This window comes from Lycium ferocissimum, chromosome 7 (assembly GCF_029784015.1).
Source record: "Lycium ferocissimum isolate CSIRO_LF1 chromosome 7, AGI_CSIRO_Lferr_CH_V1, whole genome shotgun sequence".
NCBI lineage: Eukaryota > Viridiplantae > Streptophyta > Magnoliopsida > Solanales > Solanaceae > Lycium > Lycium ferocissimum.
Genome location: NC_081348.1, coordinates 2,948,653 through 2,967,585, shown reverse-complemented (window position 1 = coordinate 2,967,585; position 18,933 = coordinate 2,948,653). Strand labels below are relative to the sequence as shown.

The 18,933-nt window shown below is 32.3% G+C and overlaps 1 protein-coding gene across 1 annotated transcript; it reads left to right on the top strand.

The window, feature by feature from the left end:
- Positions 1-10,539: 10,539 nt before the first annotated feature.
- Positions 10,540-17,418, top strand: LOC132063074 (uncharacterized). Its single transcript, XM_059455505.1, has 4 exons — positions 10,540-10,746; positions 12,858-13,026; positions 14,464-14,523; positions 16,327-17,418. The coding sequence occupies exons 1-4, from the start codon at positions 10,540-10,542 to the stop codon at positions 16,728-16,730; spliced, it is 840 nt and encodes a 279-aa protein (XP_059311488.1). The 3' UTR covers positions 16,731-17,418.
- Positions 17,419-18,933: the final 1,515 nt, after the last annotated feature.

The window sequence follows — 18,933 nt, the reverse complement described above, 5'->3', positions numbered from 1 at the left end:
AAAAATATTTGTTTTAAAAATAGATATTTTAACTAAATTATTCTTGATTAAAATTTGCATATGACAACTAATGTAACGCATTGACATCGGTCACTTAACACTTAATAAGGATAAATCTAAAAAAAAAAAAATTAATTTCTTCTTGATTATATAAATAGACACTTATTTTGAATCGAAATAAAAAAGCTAAATGGACATTTATTATGAATCAGATGCAGTAGTTCGATTTTTCTATTTTGCACCCTAATGTATAAAATTCTTTACCTATATGTTGTATTTATACTATTATAGTTTACGATTTGGTCAAAACTCATTTCTTCCTTTAAAATCTATGGGGGAAAAAAGCTCAAAAAATCAATTCCTTTATCAACTTTAAACATGACACGCTCTCTCCTCCTATTTTTTGATTCATCTCTTATAGCCTGTTTGGCCAAATTTATTTTTCTCCCAAAGGTACTTATTTTTTCAATAAGCTCTTATTTGAAAAAAAGTAAGGTGTTTTTTTTTGTTTTTTGGAAGAAAACAAGTGCTTAGGGAGTAGCGAGACTTGATTTTTGAAGCTAAAAAAAAGTTTTTGCCCAAAAGCTTTTTTTGAAAAGTATTTTTGAGAAAAATACAAATAGAAGTACTTTTTAAAAGCTTGGTCAAACACTAATGATTGCTCAAAAGTACTTTTTTAATTAATTGGCCAAACACAAACTGTTTTTCGCCAAAAGTGCTTTTTTGAAAAGTACTTTTTAAAATAAGCTGATTTTAGAAGCTTGGCCAAACAGGCTATTACTCTCAAAACTATCAAAAATCATGATTTTTTTCTTTCGGTAACAAAGCATATATATTTATTATATTATTAATAATGAAAGAATGAGTAGGCAATTGGACCTGCTTAAATAAGTGGACTACCCCTAAAATTCCGTCCAGATTAATCTATTAAATGGGTACTTTTGAGAAATTAGGTCTTAAACAAGTGGTAAAAATCACTGAAGAAACAATTACAGTTGATAGTGACTATGCTACTTTTAGGTTATTATCTGAAAATGATTTAACCCATTATAGGGGAACTCATAGATTTATGCATATTGGGTTAGTACAGGTTGCATTTAAACCACTTACATTAAGAGGTTTACCGGAAAGCTTTATAGCAGCTTTACGAGATGGTAGGAACCGAAATTGAAAAAAATCCCTCAAAAGAACAGTTCAAACCAGTTTGGCTTATGGCCCTGTATATTTTAATGCTTATCCTAATTTGCAGGTATCTTTATAGGATGATAATTCTTTAGACGTTTTAATATTAAGTGTTAAATTACATGGTTATGATTATATGCCTGGTACAAAGGTAATATGTATATGTTATAGAATATATTTTAAACCATTATATACTATGAATCCTATGTGTAAAATTATGGATTTCAAAAATGAAACTATTTTAATAGAGATTAATTTTGACAAATCCAAAGTTGTTACTCGAAGACCTATCAAATGGGATGAAATTGATTTTCCCAAAGAGCGGGTCATAGAAGGAGCAGCACCTCCTCAAAATAATATAAATACTGATATTTCTGAAATTGAGCAAGCCCCAAATGGGACTAATAAATTAAGATTTGATGAACCTCCATCTTTATTAGATAAAGCTAAAAGTCATATCATCAGCACCAGATCTAGACTAACTAGATCAAATTCTTCATGTCATTCTTATATTTCACCAGTTGATTATATTGTCCAGTCTCCATCTGGAGCTTCTACTTCTCAAATTAGAGAAACTGATAATAATAGAATCAGTAGTCTTAAAATTGATCAAGATAATATTGTCAGTGGTATTCAAGACACTAAATTAACAGCGTCTGACATGGATTTTAATGATATTTAATGGATCAAGTCCAAAAAATTGATTTTAGTCGGGGATCACCCGCAAGAGAAAAAATTGGTAATGAATTTTATATGCCCATATGGGAACCATTTAGAAAATGGTTTTTCCAAAGTTTTAATAATGATGAGAAAACATTTTTCCAAGAAGACTTCTATAAGGATCTTTCCAAAATCAATACAATCATATTGTTTGTCCCTTGGTTCATGACTAAGTACGCAAGAAATTATATTTCGATTTTAGAACGAGAATATAAATTGACTCGTGGAGAGATTATTCATACTATATTTCCTCCACAACAATCTTTTCAAATTGGAAAGGATGACAAAGTTCTTCATTTTGCAGCTTTTTCAAAATTATTTAAAAATGATACTTTACAAGTTACTGCTAGACATATTAATAATATGTTAAAGCAACAAAACTATGCTAACATTTACATGAATATTTTGGGTGAACAAATTCTTTCACCACATGATAGAATTGACCAACTATTTTCTCATATAGAAAAATTACATGATTCTACCCTTAATAAGGGAAAGAAGCAGGAAGTTGTTGCTACTCCAAGTATAGAGTCCCCACCTGAAATCAAAGATTTTAAATTAAAACCTTTTTCAGAATTAGAGCAAATGCTTGATGAGAAATTTAAAAATTTAAATATTAGTCCTTTGATAGCAGAGGATGATGATAATTTTCCTAATATGGATTACAAGGTCAAGGTTGCAGCAGATATTAATAAAATAGATGAATATTATGTTGATATACCTGCTCAAAGGATGTACTATTATCCTAGGCCTACTCCTTAAGATGTCTTATTAGAGGAACATGAGCATATTATTACCAATAGTTATAGTGGTAAAGAAATCTATGAATGCAACATAGATGGTTATAGTGAAAGACAGATTTATTATACCATACATAGAATGTTGATGTTGTTATATCCCGCATTTTGTACGTCGGAATATTTTAGGACAATTGTTTAACCCCGAATAGCGGAAGTTAAGGGCAAGACCATCTTCAAAATTATTTTAGTGCATAAGTTGGTTATGAATATTATAGAGTTTATGAATATTATTGGACGGAAATATTGAGAAAGGCTAAGGGCAAGAAGAAAAATCGCAAAATGGGCCGTGGAAATAATGCGGAAGGCTAGGGACAAAATGGTAATATTGAGAAAAGTAGGGTAAAATTAATTTCATGAGAAGGGCAAGGGTGGACGAAATTGTAGAAAAAAAAATTAGAAGATGGCTAGCAAGTCATCTTTATTTTAGACTAAGTCAAAGAAAAGGAAATTTCAGAAATTAAAAAGAAAAGAAAAAGAAAAAAAAATTAGAGAATTGATGTGCCCTCACATGCCTCTACTAACCACATATATATATATGTGTAAGCTTGCATTATAAGACATAAGAGTCTTCATCCAAGAAAAAAAAAAGAAACAAAAGATGAAGAGAGAGCAAGAGTTGAGGTGCAATGTGCCAAGAGGAAAAAATTTGGCCATGGGAAGTTGGCCAAGAAAAATTATTTTCTTCCATCAATGTTTATCTATCATGGAAGATGCTAAACACCAAGAAGGCCTTATGGGTCACGTACCAACCCTAAATTGAAAGAGTTGAATAATAAAGGTAAGATTCTATCCCTTTTTAGATGTTATGAAGGGTTCATTTGCATTGTAGTATGTAGAAGTGAACGAAAATCATGAAAATTTGGAAGTTGTTGGGTGGCCGAATAGAGGTGGCATTGTGAAGATGTGATGAATTGATTTTATTTTGGTAGTTTGATTGTTGTGTAGTGAATTTATAATGTTGAACGGATGAAAAAAAAACATAAAAATATGAATGTAGCATGTTATAGTGTGAATGGCATTGTGGCCGTGCATGGTGTGTGTGGGTTGTATTGTATGGAGATGGTGGACTAATGTCATGCATATTTTGGTTGTTGTTGTGATATATAGAAAGTGATAAAAAAAAAATGCATGAAAACATACATAGGGATGTTGGGGGATGAATGAAGGGTAAGTTAGCAAATTATGGTAATTGATGTTGTTTGATAGTTTAGTTGTTGTTGTTGTGGGTTTCATGTTGCAAACAAGAGCTTACGATAATTGAATATAAAGTTCTTGCATGTATGGAAAATTAATGATGTTAGTATGGTATGAAGGAGTAGTGTGTTGATTGAATTTGTTGGTATGATCGTTGGTAATGTTGTTAGTTTGGCCGGGGTTGCATTCCGGGTTGTTGGTTGATTTAAATCGGCCAAGTTTAACTTGGCGGCATGATATATTTACGGGGGAGGTGTCATGGAAATTTCGGGGAAGAACCAATTCAAGATTAGAGTTTCAAATCTTATGAATAGTAATTGGTAAGCTTGACCAAAGCGAAGATTTTATATTGGGACGGAGATTTGGATTTGGGATATCCCAAAGAAGCGGAAAAGGTATGTAAGACTTTGCATTTCTTTCTTGGCATGCCTAGATATGTAGTCCGGTTTCGCGCCTCGGGAACCATTCTAACTCCCGAAATTCGCGGTTGAAAAATAGTCACTATTCGTTGGAACGTTGAACCAAAGAGCACGAAAGGTGTAAGAAAGGTCGAAACACCCTAGCACGTGCAAGAATAAGACCCGATCACTCTAAGGCTTTCATAAGCAATACTATGAAACGTATTACATGTAAATTGTCTACACCGCCTCATTCGGCCGAGGCGGGCCCACTATTCCGAATTCTTTCTTATTGTCCCCTTTGACTTATTTTCATTCTATAGTTAAGAAAAGTTCTTGGTTATTATTTTAACTACTAAAGCATAATTGTTTTAACTAATCCCTCGATTCAAAACATGATTTTCCTTCCTAAAAGTTTACAAGTGTTTCCAAAATATTCTTTTCCTTCAAAAACCAAGTTTTACAATATTGATAGTTCTTTTTATGATCTAAACAATATGAATCTAAGATGCCTATGATCCTATGATGACTATGATTCCATGGGAACTATGATTCTATGAATACTATGGTTCTATGATGACTATGATTCTAAGATTCTATGATGCCTATGATTCTATGATGTCTATGACTTTATGATGACTATGATCCTAAAGATTCTAAGATGACTATGATTCTATGACAACTACGATTCTATGATGTTTGCCTATGATCCGAATACTATGAACGAGATGTTGATAGTCTCGCCTTATGATTATCATTCTTCTGAGGTGAGACAAAGCGTCCATGATTACTCCAAATGCGATCGGAGGTGTCGGAAAATATAATTTTCCTTGGGTTCAAGAAATATGACCAAGGATTGGGGGGATGTTAAATCCTTGGGGAAAGGATCTCTGTTGAAAAGCTTATCATCCGGATAAGCTATGTGGGCGAGCGTTGCGGTCATTTTTACAAAAATTGACAAAGTTAAGGAAAAGATATTTATGATATATTCCTTGATATATGATGTGCGAGTCTGACTTGACATGACATGTTCTATGTTTCTATGCGGTTGTTGTTTAACATTTCTTACCATGTTATTATTCATGTCTTACATACTCGGGTGACATTGTGGGCGCTGCGTTTCATGCGCGCAGTACCCCCGGACGAGATAGAAGTCATTATGAGGCAGATGTTCCGGCAATGTTGGCAAGCTCCATAATTCTGGAGAGGAGGACTCTTCCATCAGAGATGAAGATCTGGGTCTAGAGCGTTAGCTTGAGATTTGGTTGATGTGTTATTTACTTTTTTAAAAAAAATTTACTATGTATTTTACTTTACTTTGTCTTATGATTCCAAGAGAGAACATGCGTGTACTAAGAGTCCGAGGGTTCGCTCGGCTCCGAATGGGGTCGGGTGCCCATCACACCCTAGTAAAGTGGGGTGTGACGGATGTATAATACAATAAGTAAGGTTAATAAAAATAATGAGCGAACTATAGTAGATATGATTATTGTTGGTTTCTTGCACAATACTTATTCACCAATTAAAAGGTTGGTGGGATAATTGTTTAAGTATATATATATATAGCGTGGTAATATTCAATGAACTTTTATAATCTAAAAGGGAGCAAGGAACTTCTCAAGCCAAGTTCCAAATGTTGTTTATTATTGGTTATTAATATTATAGAGCATTTTTTTAGGAAGATCGGATAATAATGAGACCATTAGATGCTTCATAATTTAAATGCAAAACCCTTACCTCTTGTGGTATAAGGATGTATTCCTTTGTCGGGTTATGGAATTAGGTGGAAATCAAAATTTATAGTGGATTAATATAATGCCCTTTTTGCGGAAAGAGTAAGAAAAGCTCTTAGGAAAGGGGAAGCGGTATCACTTATGATAATTATACTTATGGAAAGTTAACAGAACATGTATGTAGGAAGGTTCGGCCTTATGCAATGAGATATTGGTTTGAAGCAAATTAAGAGACATGGTCCGAATGAGAGACAACAATTAGGAGAATTTTGTCAACATGGACAATTTGGTATGGATATTAAACCAAGGCACCTTATATATGCAAGACAAAGAAGAAAGATTTCGAAGTATGGAAAGAGAAACGCTTGCAAAAGAAAGCAAAGCGGAAAAAAGAGTTCAAGAAAAGAAAGGATTATGTTAAATCCAAAAGCCTGTTATAAGTGTGGCAGAGTTGGTCATTTTTACAAAAATTGCAAAGTTAAGGAAAAGATTAAGAACCTTGATATTGATGATGACCTAAAAGAATCTTTATACAAGATTTTATTAAATCTCATAATTCGGAGGATTTCATCAAATCAAGATCTTAGAATTCTTGAGAATGAGGATTATACCTCTATATGAAGAATAGCAAGGGTAATAAAGAAGAGGATGATATATATATACTAATTATCAATGTTTTAGATGGTAATAACCTTGTGGATTTATTACTTAGGTCTCAAATTAGTGATAAGGTGAATGCAGCACCCAAGAAGCTAGAAATTCAGACTGGTATTCAGATATAAGAATCACCAGGTCCATACACCATGTCAGAAGTTAAAAAACTTCTTCAATAACGGAGAAATATTATAACTACTCCAGCCGCAACCTAAGATTTGGAAAAAGAGATTGATAATCTCAAACAGGAGATTTCCACCCTTAAACAACATAATATGATTTTAGATGAGAGAATATCTAGAATCGAGGATAGGGGAAACAAGTTATGGAAATCCCTGCAGATAATATTGCAGAACATATATCTGCGGAAGGAAGTACCAGTAAAGAAGGAAAATTTCTAAAAACTCTGGAATTTATTACTTCGCAAAAGTTTTTTTTTTTTTTTTATAAAAGTTACTCTTTTAATTGATTATAATTTCAAAAAAGAATTCTTGCTTTAGTTGATAGCGGAGCTGATTTAAATTGTATCCAAGAAGGATTAATTCCTTCAAAATATTTTTATAAAACTACCCATAGTCTTAGATCTGCTAATGGATAGAAAATGGGAATTACCTTTAAATTACCAAAAGTTTATATTTGTCAAGACAGAATCTATACACCAGAGAGTTTTGTATTGGTAAAAGATATTTCCAATCAAATGATTTTGAGAACCTCGTTTTTTCAAAAAATATTTCCTATCTAGAAATGGGATACTAAAGGTATTATAGAAACCTTTGAAGGAAAAACGATTGAATTTCGGAATATGTTTTTATAAGCGTGTCAACCATTTTCACGGATTATAAATGAAATCAAAGATAGGTTGATGAATAAACATCAACAAGTCAATTTTCTAAAACAAGAAATATATACTCTTAATATTGACGAGATTTTGCAAAATCCTAAATTACAAGGAAAAATAGATTTTATAAAAAATCATTTTTCATTAAAAATTTGTAGTGATCATCCTAATGCTTTTTGGGATAGGAAAAAACATATTGTTACTCTTCCATATGAAGACTCTTTTTCTGAAAATAATATCCCTACTAAAGCAAGGCCATGTCAAATGAATTTTGAATATTTAAAATTATGTAAAAACTTCTCTTTTACAAAAGGGTCTTATAAGATCTTCAAAATCTCCATGGTCATGCACAACTTTTTATGTTAATAAACATGCTGAACAGGAACATGGAGTTCCTAGATTAGTTATTAATTATAAGCCCCTTAATAATGTTTTAAAATGGATTTGATATCCGATTCCTAATAAAAAGGATTTACTGATTCGTCTCCATAATGCTATTATATTTTCTAAATTTGATCTAAAATCGGGATATTAGCAAATTCAAATTAGAAATGAAGATAAGGGATATAATATAAAACGCTTTTAATGTCCCTATTGGGCAATTCGAATGGAATGTTTTGCCATTTGGATTAAAAAATGCCCCTTCAGAATTTCAAAAAATTATGAATGATATTTTTGTGCCTTAGAGCAATTTTATTATTGTTTATATAGATGACTATCTAGTATTCTCAAATACTATAGAAATGCATTTTAAGTATCTTAATATATTCAAGAAAATTATTATTCAAAATGGTTTGGTTATATCTAAACCAAAAATGTCTCTTTTCCAAACAAAAGTCAGATTTTTAGGTCATAACATTGAAAAGGGAAGAATTATTCCAATTAATAGAAGTATTGAATTTGCTTCTAAATTTCCTGATATTATTACTGATAAAACTCAGCTTCAACGATTTCTTGGAAGCTTAAATGATATTTCCCCATTTTATAAAGATTTGGCAAAAGATACATCTATTTTATATGATAGATTAAAAAAGATTCCTAAACCATGGACTGATGATCATACCCAAGCAGTTCGCAAAATCAAAGAGAAGGTTAATAACCTTCCTTGTCTTACATTGGCCAATCCTAGTTGACAAAAAATTATTGAAACAGATGCCTCTGATATTGGCTATGGAGGGATATTGAAACAATATTCCCCAGAAGAGAAGCAAGAATATTTGGTCCAATTTTATTCTGGTAAATGGAATAATAGCCAGAAAAATTATGCTACTGTGGCTAGAGAAATTCTTGCCATAGTAAAATGTGTTCTTAAATTTCAAGGAGATTTATGTAATCAAAAGTTTTTAATAAAAACTGATCGCCAAGCGGCTAAATTTATGTTTAATAAAGACTATAAACATGATGTTTCTAAACAAATGTTTGCAAGATGACAGGCATTATTAGCCCCATTTGATTTTGAAATTCATTATAAAAAAGGATCAGATAATATTTTCCCTGATTTTCTCACCAGAGAATATTTGAGTTCATAACTCTTATTCATCTTATTTGCAGGATGAGGCCGCAATCTAGCCCTAACTCTAATAGAGGAAGGGGAGATAGAGGAACCATATCTAAAAACGTGTCAAATAGCCAAAGTTCTGTGCCCAAATGGGAAACAAAAAGCTAATAGCTGATAATATTGCAGGATCTTCCAGTAATAGCAGGAGCAAATTACATATGAAGAATATTTGGCTTTTATAGAAGCCCAATAGAAGAAGGATAATATGCCACCATCATATTCCAATGCCCTCACCGATGATGATCATGAGGACACTGATTCATATGAACGATTCAATGATAACAGAGAATTAATAATTCCCATAGAAAATGAAGACCTCCAATGGAGAGATGAACTTTGGCAAATAATGCAAAGGTATTTTGATGCAGGATCATATGCTGCAATCACTTATAAATACTGTAGAATTATGAGCTAGTTCTTTCATCTTTAGGATATGATGCAGAATTTCAACATTTTTACCCTGCTACTAGCAGAAAAGTTTATAACTTTTCTAAAATCATTATATGCAGCTATTTATCAAATCATGCAAAAGGTTGTTCTCAAGAATCTCATCCTGCAACTCAACACTTGAGAATGCTCATAGCCAATGCCTCTTTTCGAAGCTTCAGTCAAACCAAATGCAATACTTCCTCCATTCGTCTGTCTCCAAAAAAATAGAGGCATCAACGTTAAATAGCAAAGACTTAGCAATCAGAATTCTCATGGAGTCCTCCTTGCTCCTTCAACCTCTTCTTACATAAATTAGTAATTTCAGATAAATGTCACTAACGAACACACACAATAAGTCGGCTTCGACAATTTCAAATAACAAAATAGAATCAAATTCAAAATAAAAGTAATCTATCATGTAACTTACAGAACTACCGATAATATGTCGGTGTTGCCAATTTCACTTGGATGATGTATGAAGTGTTTCAGATTAGGAAAAGGAAGGATTCAATTTAAGAGAATATATTAGTAACTGAATTATTGGAAGAAGAAAAGATTAGTAACAAAAATCTCACATTCATTGAATCATTGTGAATTCGTGATATATTTAACATTTTTGAATATCTAAACAAATGTTTGCAAGATGGCAGGCATTATTAGCCTCATTTGATTTTGAAATTCATTATAAAAAAGGGTCAGATAATAGTCTCCCTGATTTTCTCACCAAAGAATATATGAGTTCATAACTCTTATTCATCTTATTTGCAGGATAAGGCCACAATCTAGCCCTAACTCTAATAGAGGAAGGGGAGGTAGAGGAACCACATCTAAAGAAACGTTTATGATTCCTTCGAGGTGATTTATGTGCATATGTTCTAGCCCAAATGGGAAACAAAAAGCTAATAGGCGATAATATTGCGGGGGATCTTCTAATAATAGCGAGGAAGCAAATTACATATATGAAGAATATTTGGCTTTTATAGAAGCTTGCTAGCGGGGCCGGGACACGCTATTCACCGAGAAGAAGGATAATATGCCACCATCATATTCTAATGCTCTCACCGATGATGATCGTGAGGACACCTATTCATATGAACAGAATGATAACAGAGAATTAATAATGCTCATAGAAAATGAAGACCTCCAGTGGAGAGATGCACCTTTGCAAATAATGCAAATATATTTTGATGTAGGATCATATGCTGCAATCACTTATAAATACTATATGAATTATGAGCCGGTTCTTTCATCTTTAGGATCGGCGGGAATTTCAACATTTTTACCCCTTCTTAGCAAAAAAGTTTATAACTTTTCGAAAATTATTATAAAAAGATTTTCTCTCCAAATGAATGGGGAATAAGTACTTTAAAGGAAAAGGATTATATCCATCATGAACAAAAAATCGTTATGTATTTATTAAATTTAACTATGGGGATTATGTTGAAGGCTTTAATAAAGTCTTTTTATATGAAAATCCTAATAGAAAACATTCATGGTTTATAAAAATATATGCCAATGTTTATAAACAGGGCATTCCTAATTGGTTTTGTCAATGGTGGATCCATTATGGTCCAACTGTAAAAGATTTACCAGAACCCTTTAAAAGTTTATATACTAAATGGGTTGAAGTTTCTCCAAAGATTAATAGAATAATGCTGTTAGAATTTTAATTTCTCTAAGTGAAATCAAAATAAATATTCCAATTTTTTTGTCAATTTCAGTTGGTTTTGTAACTTTTACATGGATGGAGAATGATTTGATCCTTAAGTTAGAAGTGCGACACAAACATGATGTATGGTTATAAATAAATATATGGTTTGCCATTCTTTCTCAAAAATTTAAGATATGATTTGGACTAATCAAACTCTAGAAGATGATATGTGGTGTGTCACAATTACGGTGTAAGTAAAAAAAAATTATAATTTCTCTTTGAACAAAAAAGCTTGACACTTCCTTTGATTCCAAATACTAATGGAGTTGAGTTACAAACCATTTAAATTCTGCAATTATTTAAGGCCGAATCCATCGGGAGACACTTGTGGTTGACAGTTTTTTTCACTTAGACACCTCAACTAAATCTTGTTTCATTTAGACACTTGTGCTAGGGTCAGACGGTGTCATTTAGACAATTTTCGCTGAGTTGGCAAGTTGTGTGATTTTCAAACAAAACAGGCGCGTGAAGATTTTACAATTTTACTTTTTTTTTTCTTCCTTCTCCTTCCTTCCAATAGCTCCTCTACCATAAACCACCACAACGCCACCACCATCCTAACCTTCTCCTTCCCTTCTTTCTTACTAACAATACTTCTCAAATTCCCCTTCTCTCCTCTGTAATTCCGATTCCAGAAACTTTCACAATGGACATTCACCGGCGACCCGTAAAGCCCTTTTTCCCTTCCGACGAACCCCTCAAACCCACAAAGATTCCTCTATCAAAGCATTAGATGCACTTCCATTACCTTTGTATCTCACAAATGGGTTGTTCTTCATCATGTTTTTCTCCGTTGTGTATTTTCTTGGCTTGAGAAAATCCATAACAAAACCCCACTCCACTCCACGTCCTTAATTTAGAAAGCATCTAAAATACACTTGTGCATAGTGATAAATCTCACTGGAATGGATTTCAGATCAGTCCCCTTTTTTGGGGTTTTGCTCTGACTTCGGCTTCACCATTACATATGAAGGGAAAAAAATCCTTATCTCAAGTCAATGTGCTATTATTAATGAATTCTCTGATCACAAGATACATGAATAATAAGAATCTTTTGATCGCTGCTAATTTTTCCTAATTATTCGCTATGGTTTCGTTGATACTTCAGTTATTTATGATTGATTGGAGCTCAGGTGGCTCGCCCACGGAGCTCCGGCAGAAAGGGGGAAGAAGGGGAGGGATAGGTGGGGTTAGAAAATAGGTATTTTCATTTATTTTTTTGCTGAAAATAATTTTTTTCTTTTTTTCTTATAATTTATTTTTAAATTATTATTCTGCACCCAAATGCCACATGTTCTCTTTTAATTAGTCATCATGCCACATCACCCGCAAGTGCATTGCAGACAATTTGTAATTTTAGCTAATTGTCAAAAAAGTGTTAAATTGAAACAAATTTAATGTAATCGGAGTGCTCAATAGGTGCAAGTCTTAATTGAGGTGTCTAAGTAAAAAAAGCTGTCAACCACATGTGTCTTCGTTCCATGCTACTATTTCTATTTCTACTATAGAGAAGAGCGAACAATGGAATGACCAAAGGCATTTCAGTCATTTCATGTATATTTCATTACAATTATAAATTTTATTATTAAATATCAAATACAGTCTCTCCGCGTGGCTATCTCACCTCTACAAATACATAGGACTTTTCTAGAGACTATCTCACCACGACAAATACATATGACTTTTCTAGAATCAGCGGTCCTAACATAAATAAATTAGCCCTATCCATTGGTTTCCATCGCTTTTATCGAACACTTCCATACTCTGCAACAAATCAAAAACCATTCTCTTCGGGGTCTTCCACTTTAGGTAAGCACTTTCATTCAATCTCTTTATGTTTCTCTCGATTTTTGTTTAATCTTCATCAAAATCTTCCAACTTCTGTCTAATCTTCATCAAAATCTTTGAACTTCTATCTAATCTTCATGGCTGAATCTCATGAGATAAACATAGATTTCTCTATAAAAAAAGAAAAAGAAAAACTAGTGTCTAATCTTGAAATACAGTGTTAAAATTAGTTTTGTGGCAACAACGTTTGTATATAAATTGATAATAAGGTGAGGTGAGTCGCAATTGATATTTGTAGTTTGAAATGTTGTAAAAAGTTATGGATTATATTGCAGGTTACAACTTTGTGTTTGCTCATCTTTCATATTTTTCCCAAAATTTCTCTTTATTTTTTATCATTTACCTTTGTTTCCTTGCTTTGTGGTTTCTCTCCGAACTTCCCAAACTCAGGGAGCTAGATATTTTCTTGTACGTAAATAATCTGGTGGTACCTTTTCTATTGGATTGTAGAGATGATTTTTCGAATACACGAGTAACTTTTGGTATTAGCTTACTATTCAATTTTTCCTTTAAATCGAGTAGTACTCCAAAATCATCTTGTGTATATTGATTTTTTGCACTTCGAATTACTCAGTGCATTCTATAAATATATTATTTTCTCAAAAATATGGTAGTAGCAAACCGAGATAATACTTTAACATCAAACTTATCCCAAAAAAACAAATCAAAATTCTTTTATCGACTAAAGAAGTGACCAAATTTGTAGAGCGCTCTTTTTCTATCACAAGACATGTCATTGTCTTGCTCCTTACTTATAGACTGCAAGTAAATAAATAAAGATAATATAAACCATGACAAAAAACCTGTTGGTATTGGTTCATATGTAACAAAAAATATGAGTATGTTCTTATTAGTAAGTCAACTTTGATGTTCCTCTCAAAAGTCTCTTATATATATGGATCCTAATTAAGTCGCTTAAAATAAATGAATGTTATATCAATGAAAATCAAGCTTGCATGCTAAAGCATAAAAAACCATATTTCTTAATTGGCAATATGCTGTGTTTCTACTGGCAGTACTTAAAAATCATTACTTTATCCCTTTCACATTATGATTATATAACAATGCCTTAACAACAGAGATTTGTCTAGGATAAATAATACACCTTTCAACTTAAAAAACACATTGTATTACATTTACAATGTAGTTGTGAGATTGGGAGTAGACATCCGACTTCTTTTCAATAAAAAAGAATAGCCAAAGCAGCTCAGCTGGTTGGTCAATCTCAGATGCTGGATGAACAATACCACCTATTACTTCCATTGCATCTTCTCCATTACTCCTCTTTTTATCAAAAAGTGTTACTTGTCTATCTGTCTCATTTTGTTATCTTTCTTTGAATACGGTTGTCTATTATTTATACCTTTTTCATAATCTTTTGTTTCATTTCCTTTACAGTTTCTGCTCTTCGTTGTAACATCTCTTTGTTCTTGGATATCTGTAATATTTCATTGTGTGGTAAGTACCGCTCATCTACTTACTTTCTTTTTCTATTTTTGCCTATTAACTTCTTCGTATTGTGAAATAGCCGACATCTATATCTATGCCACACTTTCTTTTTTGATTGTCATGTATGTCCAGTGAAATTTTATTTACATGTCATCCATTAATATATTACTGATTTATATGAAATATGTGACTAAATTTTGAGTTTATTGCTTTTTCAAGTCTTCATAAAATATTCCAGCCGCAGAAATGTCAGGTAGTATAAATCCTAAATTGCGCAGACCTTTGCAAAAACAAATTTTGACAAAAATTCTAGGAGACGCGAATTATATAGACTGATACCACCTGATGAAAAAGAGGCCCTTTTGGCATAACGTCGAGCAAAAAGAGCTGAATTGAAAAGACGACGCTTCTCTGAAAGTTCAATAAAATAATGATTCAACTAATGCATCATCTTCTGGTACTGCTAATGTTTCTGCCGAACAGAGTTCTCTTATTATGAGAGACTCATCGCTTCTATCAGGAACTAGTAGAGAACCAAACTCTCATTACATAAATATAATATTTTATTGAAAATATCACTTACAAAGTATTTGCGTAGGTGAACTCAAGATTTGTTTAAAAAATAACAATATTACTTACACTTTTTCTAGATTAATATCTGCTCATTCTAGAGTTTGCATATGCAAGGTATGGTTTCACAGAACCTGGCAGCTCAAGTAATATGCAAGCAGAAGTCACTTATGTTAAATTAAAAGATGTACCAAAACGTCAATTTGGTGGGGCAAAAAAATTTGAATATGAACCACCTGGATTTTGTTGGAGCAATGGTTCTGTTCATTTAACTTCACATGAAATTCAAACAGAATTAAAAAAACCTTTATTTGGGAAATACTGAGGAATCAAAACATTTTCGAACTTACATTAGAACATACAATAACATATTTGTTTTTTACCTCCCTTGGAGTAAATTATGACAAATATTTAGCAAAAAGGAATAATAGTATTTATACCTTTCGAGTTCAAGGGCAGATGTATCATTTCATAAATGACTTGATTCCTACAGATAAAAAAGGAAAAAACCTCCAGTTATAATTCTTTGATAGTGAAAATGAAGTAAGAAATTGAATGGCATGTTCAAATAAACTGAACGAATATATTGTGAGATGTTTGATGGATATATTAAATATTAATCCGTACTCTATGTTTTTGAAATCTTTAATAGGTGTTTCACAACTATCTGATTTTTACATTGCACTTAAGTGTGATGCTGGTTTAGATCAATGTATATATAACTTACCAAATGTACGAGAAGTTGCGGGGATATGGGTAGAACAAGATATTAATAACTCTATTCCTATGCCACATATTCGAATATATACAAAAAGTGATAGAAGTCAGTTAGTAAATTATTATTACGATTGTTATGGTCCATTGCAATATCCATTGTTGTTCCTATATGGTCAAAATGGATGGCATTGTGGTATTAAGAAAATTAAGCATTCTAATAATACATCAATGCGAATATATTGTGAGAAAGAACAATTGCTGAGTGACAATTGCCGAGTGTAATGAATATGTGCTCAATTGATGGGCTGCTTGATATGGAAGTTGAGGTTATGCAAGAAGGCAAACGATAAAGAGACACTATTTCTTGTCGTGAATATTATTGTTACAAACTTCAAATTAGAGATGATGAAAACTAATTTGATGAAAATATAATCTTACATTCAGGAAGATTATTCCAACAATACATAGTGGATGAATGGATAAAAATTAAAAGCCAATGATTAGACTTTGCTTCTTTTAATCTAGATTTATTCAGAGTTGATATATTACAAGGAATCTTAGATATTCTACGACGTGGGGAAAGAGAAGCTTCACATATAGGAAAACAACAAATACTTCCACTCAGCCTCACAGGAGGCCCAAGAGATATGCGTAGACGGTATATGGATGCTATTGTATTAGTGCAACATTTTGGAAAACCTGATATATTTTTTACTATGACATGTAATCCTTCTTGGCCTGAAATAAAAGCAAACCTTTTGTCGACAGATGAACTACAAAATAGACCTGATTTGGTTAGTCGAGTGTTTAGAGCAAATTTAGAAGAATTAAAGAAGGACATACTAAAAAGACATATATTTGGTAAAGTTGCAGCATATATGTATATGGTGGAATTTGAAACCACATGCTCATTTTCTTATTATACTTGATGAGAAATACAAATTACTAACTCCTGAAGCATATGATCAATTTGTATGTGCTGAATTGCTTGATGAAAGAACAAACCACTATCTATATTCACTTGTTATGGAACACGTGATGCATGGTCCTTGTGGTAATTTGAATACAACAAATTCCTGTATGAAAAAAAAAGGGTTATTGTAAAAATAAATATCCAAAAGTGTTTGCAAAACAAACAACTAAAGGAAAGAATTCATACCCAATTTATAGAAGACAAAACACAGGAAGGAGTGTGAAAATTAGAGGACACTTTCTTGATAATTCATGGGTTGTTCCTTATAATCCATATTTACTTTGTAAGTTCAATTGTCTTGAATGTAGAGATTTGTTCTGATATTAAAGTCGTTAAGTACATTTGCAAAGGACATGATAAAATTGCATTTCATATACATGCTAATGACACAGACATGAGATAGATGAAATAAAAGAATACCAATCTGCCAAGTGGGTGTCACCACCTGAGGCTGCATGGAGAATATTCGCTTTCCCTATCAGTGAAATGACTCCAAGTGTATACCATCTTCAACTACATCTGGAAGGACAACAATTTGTTTCCTTCAAAAGTATAGACAATATTAGTAAAATTGTAAATAATCCCATGATTAAAAAAATAATGTTCACTGAGTTTTTTTTAATGAATAGAGTAAACAAAGATGCTATGGACCTGAATTTTATTGTATCGTGAGTTTCCAGAACACTTTGTATGGTCAACAATAGATAAAATGTGGATACGTCGTAAACAAGGAAATGTAATTGGTCGTGTTGTGACATGTCATCCAACCGAAGGAGAAAGATACTATCTTAGACTGCTTTTAATGAATGTAAGAGGGCCAAATCATATGAAGATCTGCGAACTGTAAATGGAGTGCATTATAATACATTTAGAGAAGCTGCAGAAAAAAAAAGGACTATTACTTTGTGATAGTAATTTGGTAGAATGCATGTCTGAAGCTGCAAGTTATCAAATGCCAATTATTTGTTGTTGTTGATCTATTGTAATCCAACTAACCCCAGAGAATAATGGGAAAGGTTTGAAAGCCCAATGTTCGAAGACTTCAAGAAGTTTTTGGACCTAAATGCAAGGGAAATCCGTTTCAAAGTGTTAAGCAATATTAATGATATTCTTCATTCAATGGGCCATGATATTAATGAATTTGGACTAATTCTAGAATTTATCAAACCATCTTCAACAACAAAAAAAGCTAAAGATGTTCATTACGAAAGAAATATCACTATTAATGTTGAAGATCTATTATTGCAAAACAAATTAAACATTGAGCAAAAAAGGGCTTACAATATGAATCTTGACAGAGTATTTGCAAATAAACCAGGAGAATTCTTTATTGACGGTCCTGGCAGGACTGGTAAAAGCTTTTTATATCGTGCTTTATTAGCTACTGTAAGACACAGAGGATTTATAGCCTTAGCAACTGCAAGTTCAGGTGTTGCAGCTTCACTTCTTCCGGGAGGTCGAACTACTCATTCCCTCTTTAAAATTCTTATTGATGTTGATGAAAATTTCAGTTGCAATTTTAGTAAACAAAGTTCACTAGCATCTTTGATACGAGATGCAAGACTAATTGTATGGGATGAAATTTCAATGGCAAAAAAGAGAACAGTTGAAGCATTCGATTTGCTTTTAAGAGATCTAATGGAAACCAATATCCTATTTGGTGGCAAAGTAGTAGTTTTTAGTGGTGACTTTAGACAAACGCTTCTAGTTGTTCGTAGTGGAAAAAAGGAAGATTTTATTAGTGAAAGTTTATTGTGCTCTAAAATTTGGAATCAACTAGAAAAATTACAACTATCGAGAACATGCATGCGAACAACGATCCCGCATTTTGTGAATATTTAATGAGAATTGGTGATGGAAAAGAGAAAAAAAAAAAAAAGATAACCACGGAAAAATTGAAATTCCACATTCTCTCATTATTCCTTTTACTTCTGAAAAAGAATCTTTGAATATACTCTTTAGAGTTACTTATCTTGATTTATACACATGTCATTCAAATTCCTCTTTTGTTACTTCTCTTGCTATTCTAACAATGAAAAATGATTTTGTTGACGAAATAAATGATATGTTGATTGCTCAATTTCCAAATACTGAAAAGGTTTATATTGCTACTGGAGATTATTGATCCAAAAGATCAAAGTGAGTATGTAGATTTCTTG

Coding starts and splice junctions, on each gene's coding strand:
- LOC132063074 (XM_059455505.1), top strand. CDS start 10,540: ATGCCACCATCATATTCTAATGCTCTCACCGATGATGATCGTGAGGAC. Junction 13,027..14,463: donor TTCGGGGTCTTCCACTTTAG/GTAAGCACTTTC, acceptor TTTCCTTTACAG/TTTCTGCTCTTCGTTGTAAC. Junction 14,524..16,326: donor CTGTAATATTTCATTGTGTG/GTAAGTACCGCT, acceptor CTTTTAATCTAG/ATTTATTCAGAGTTGATATA.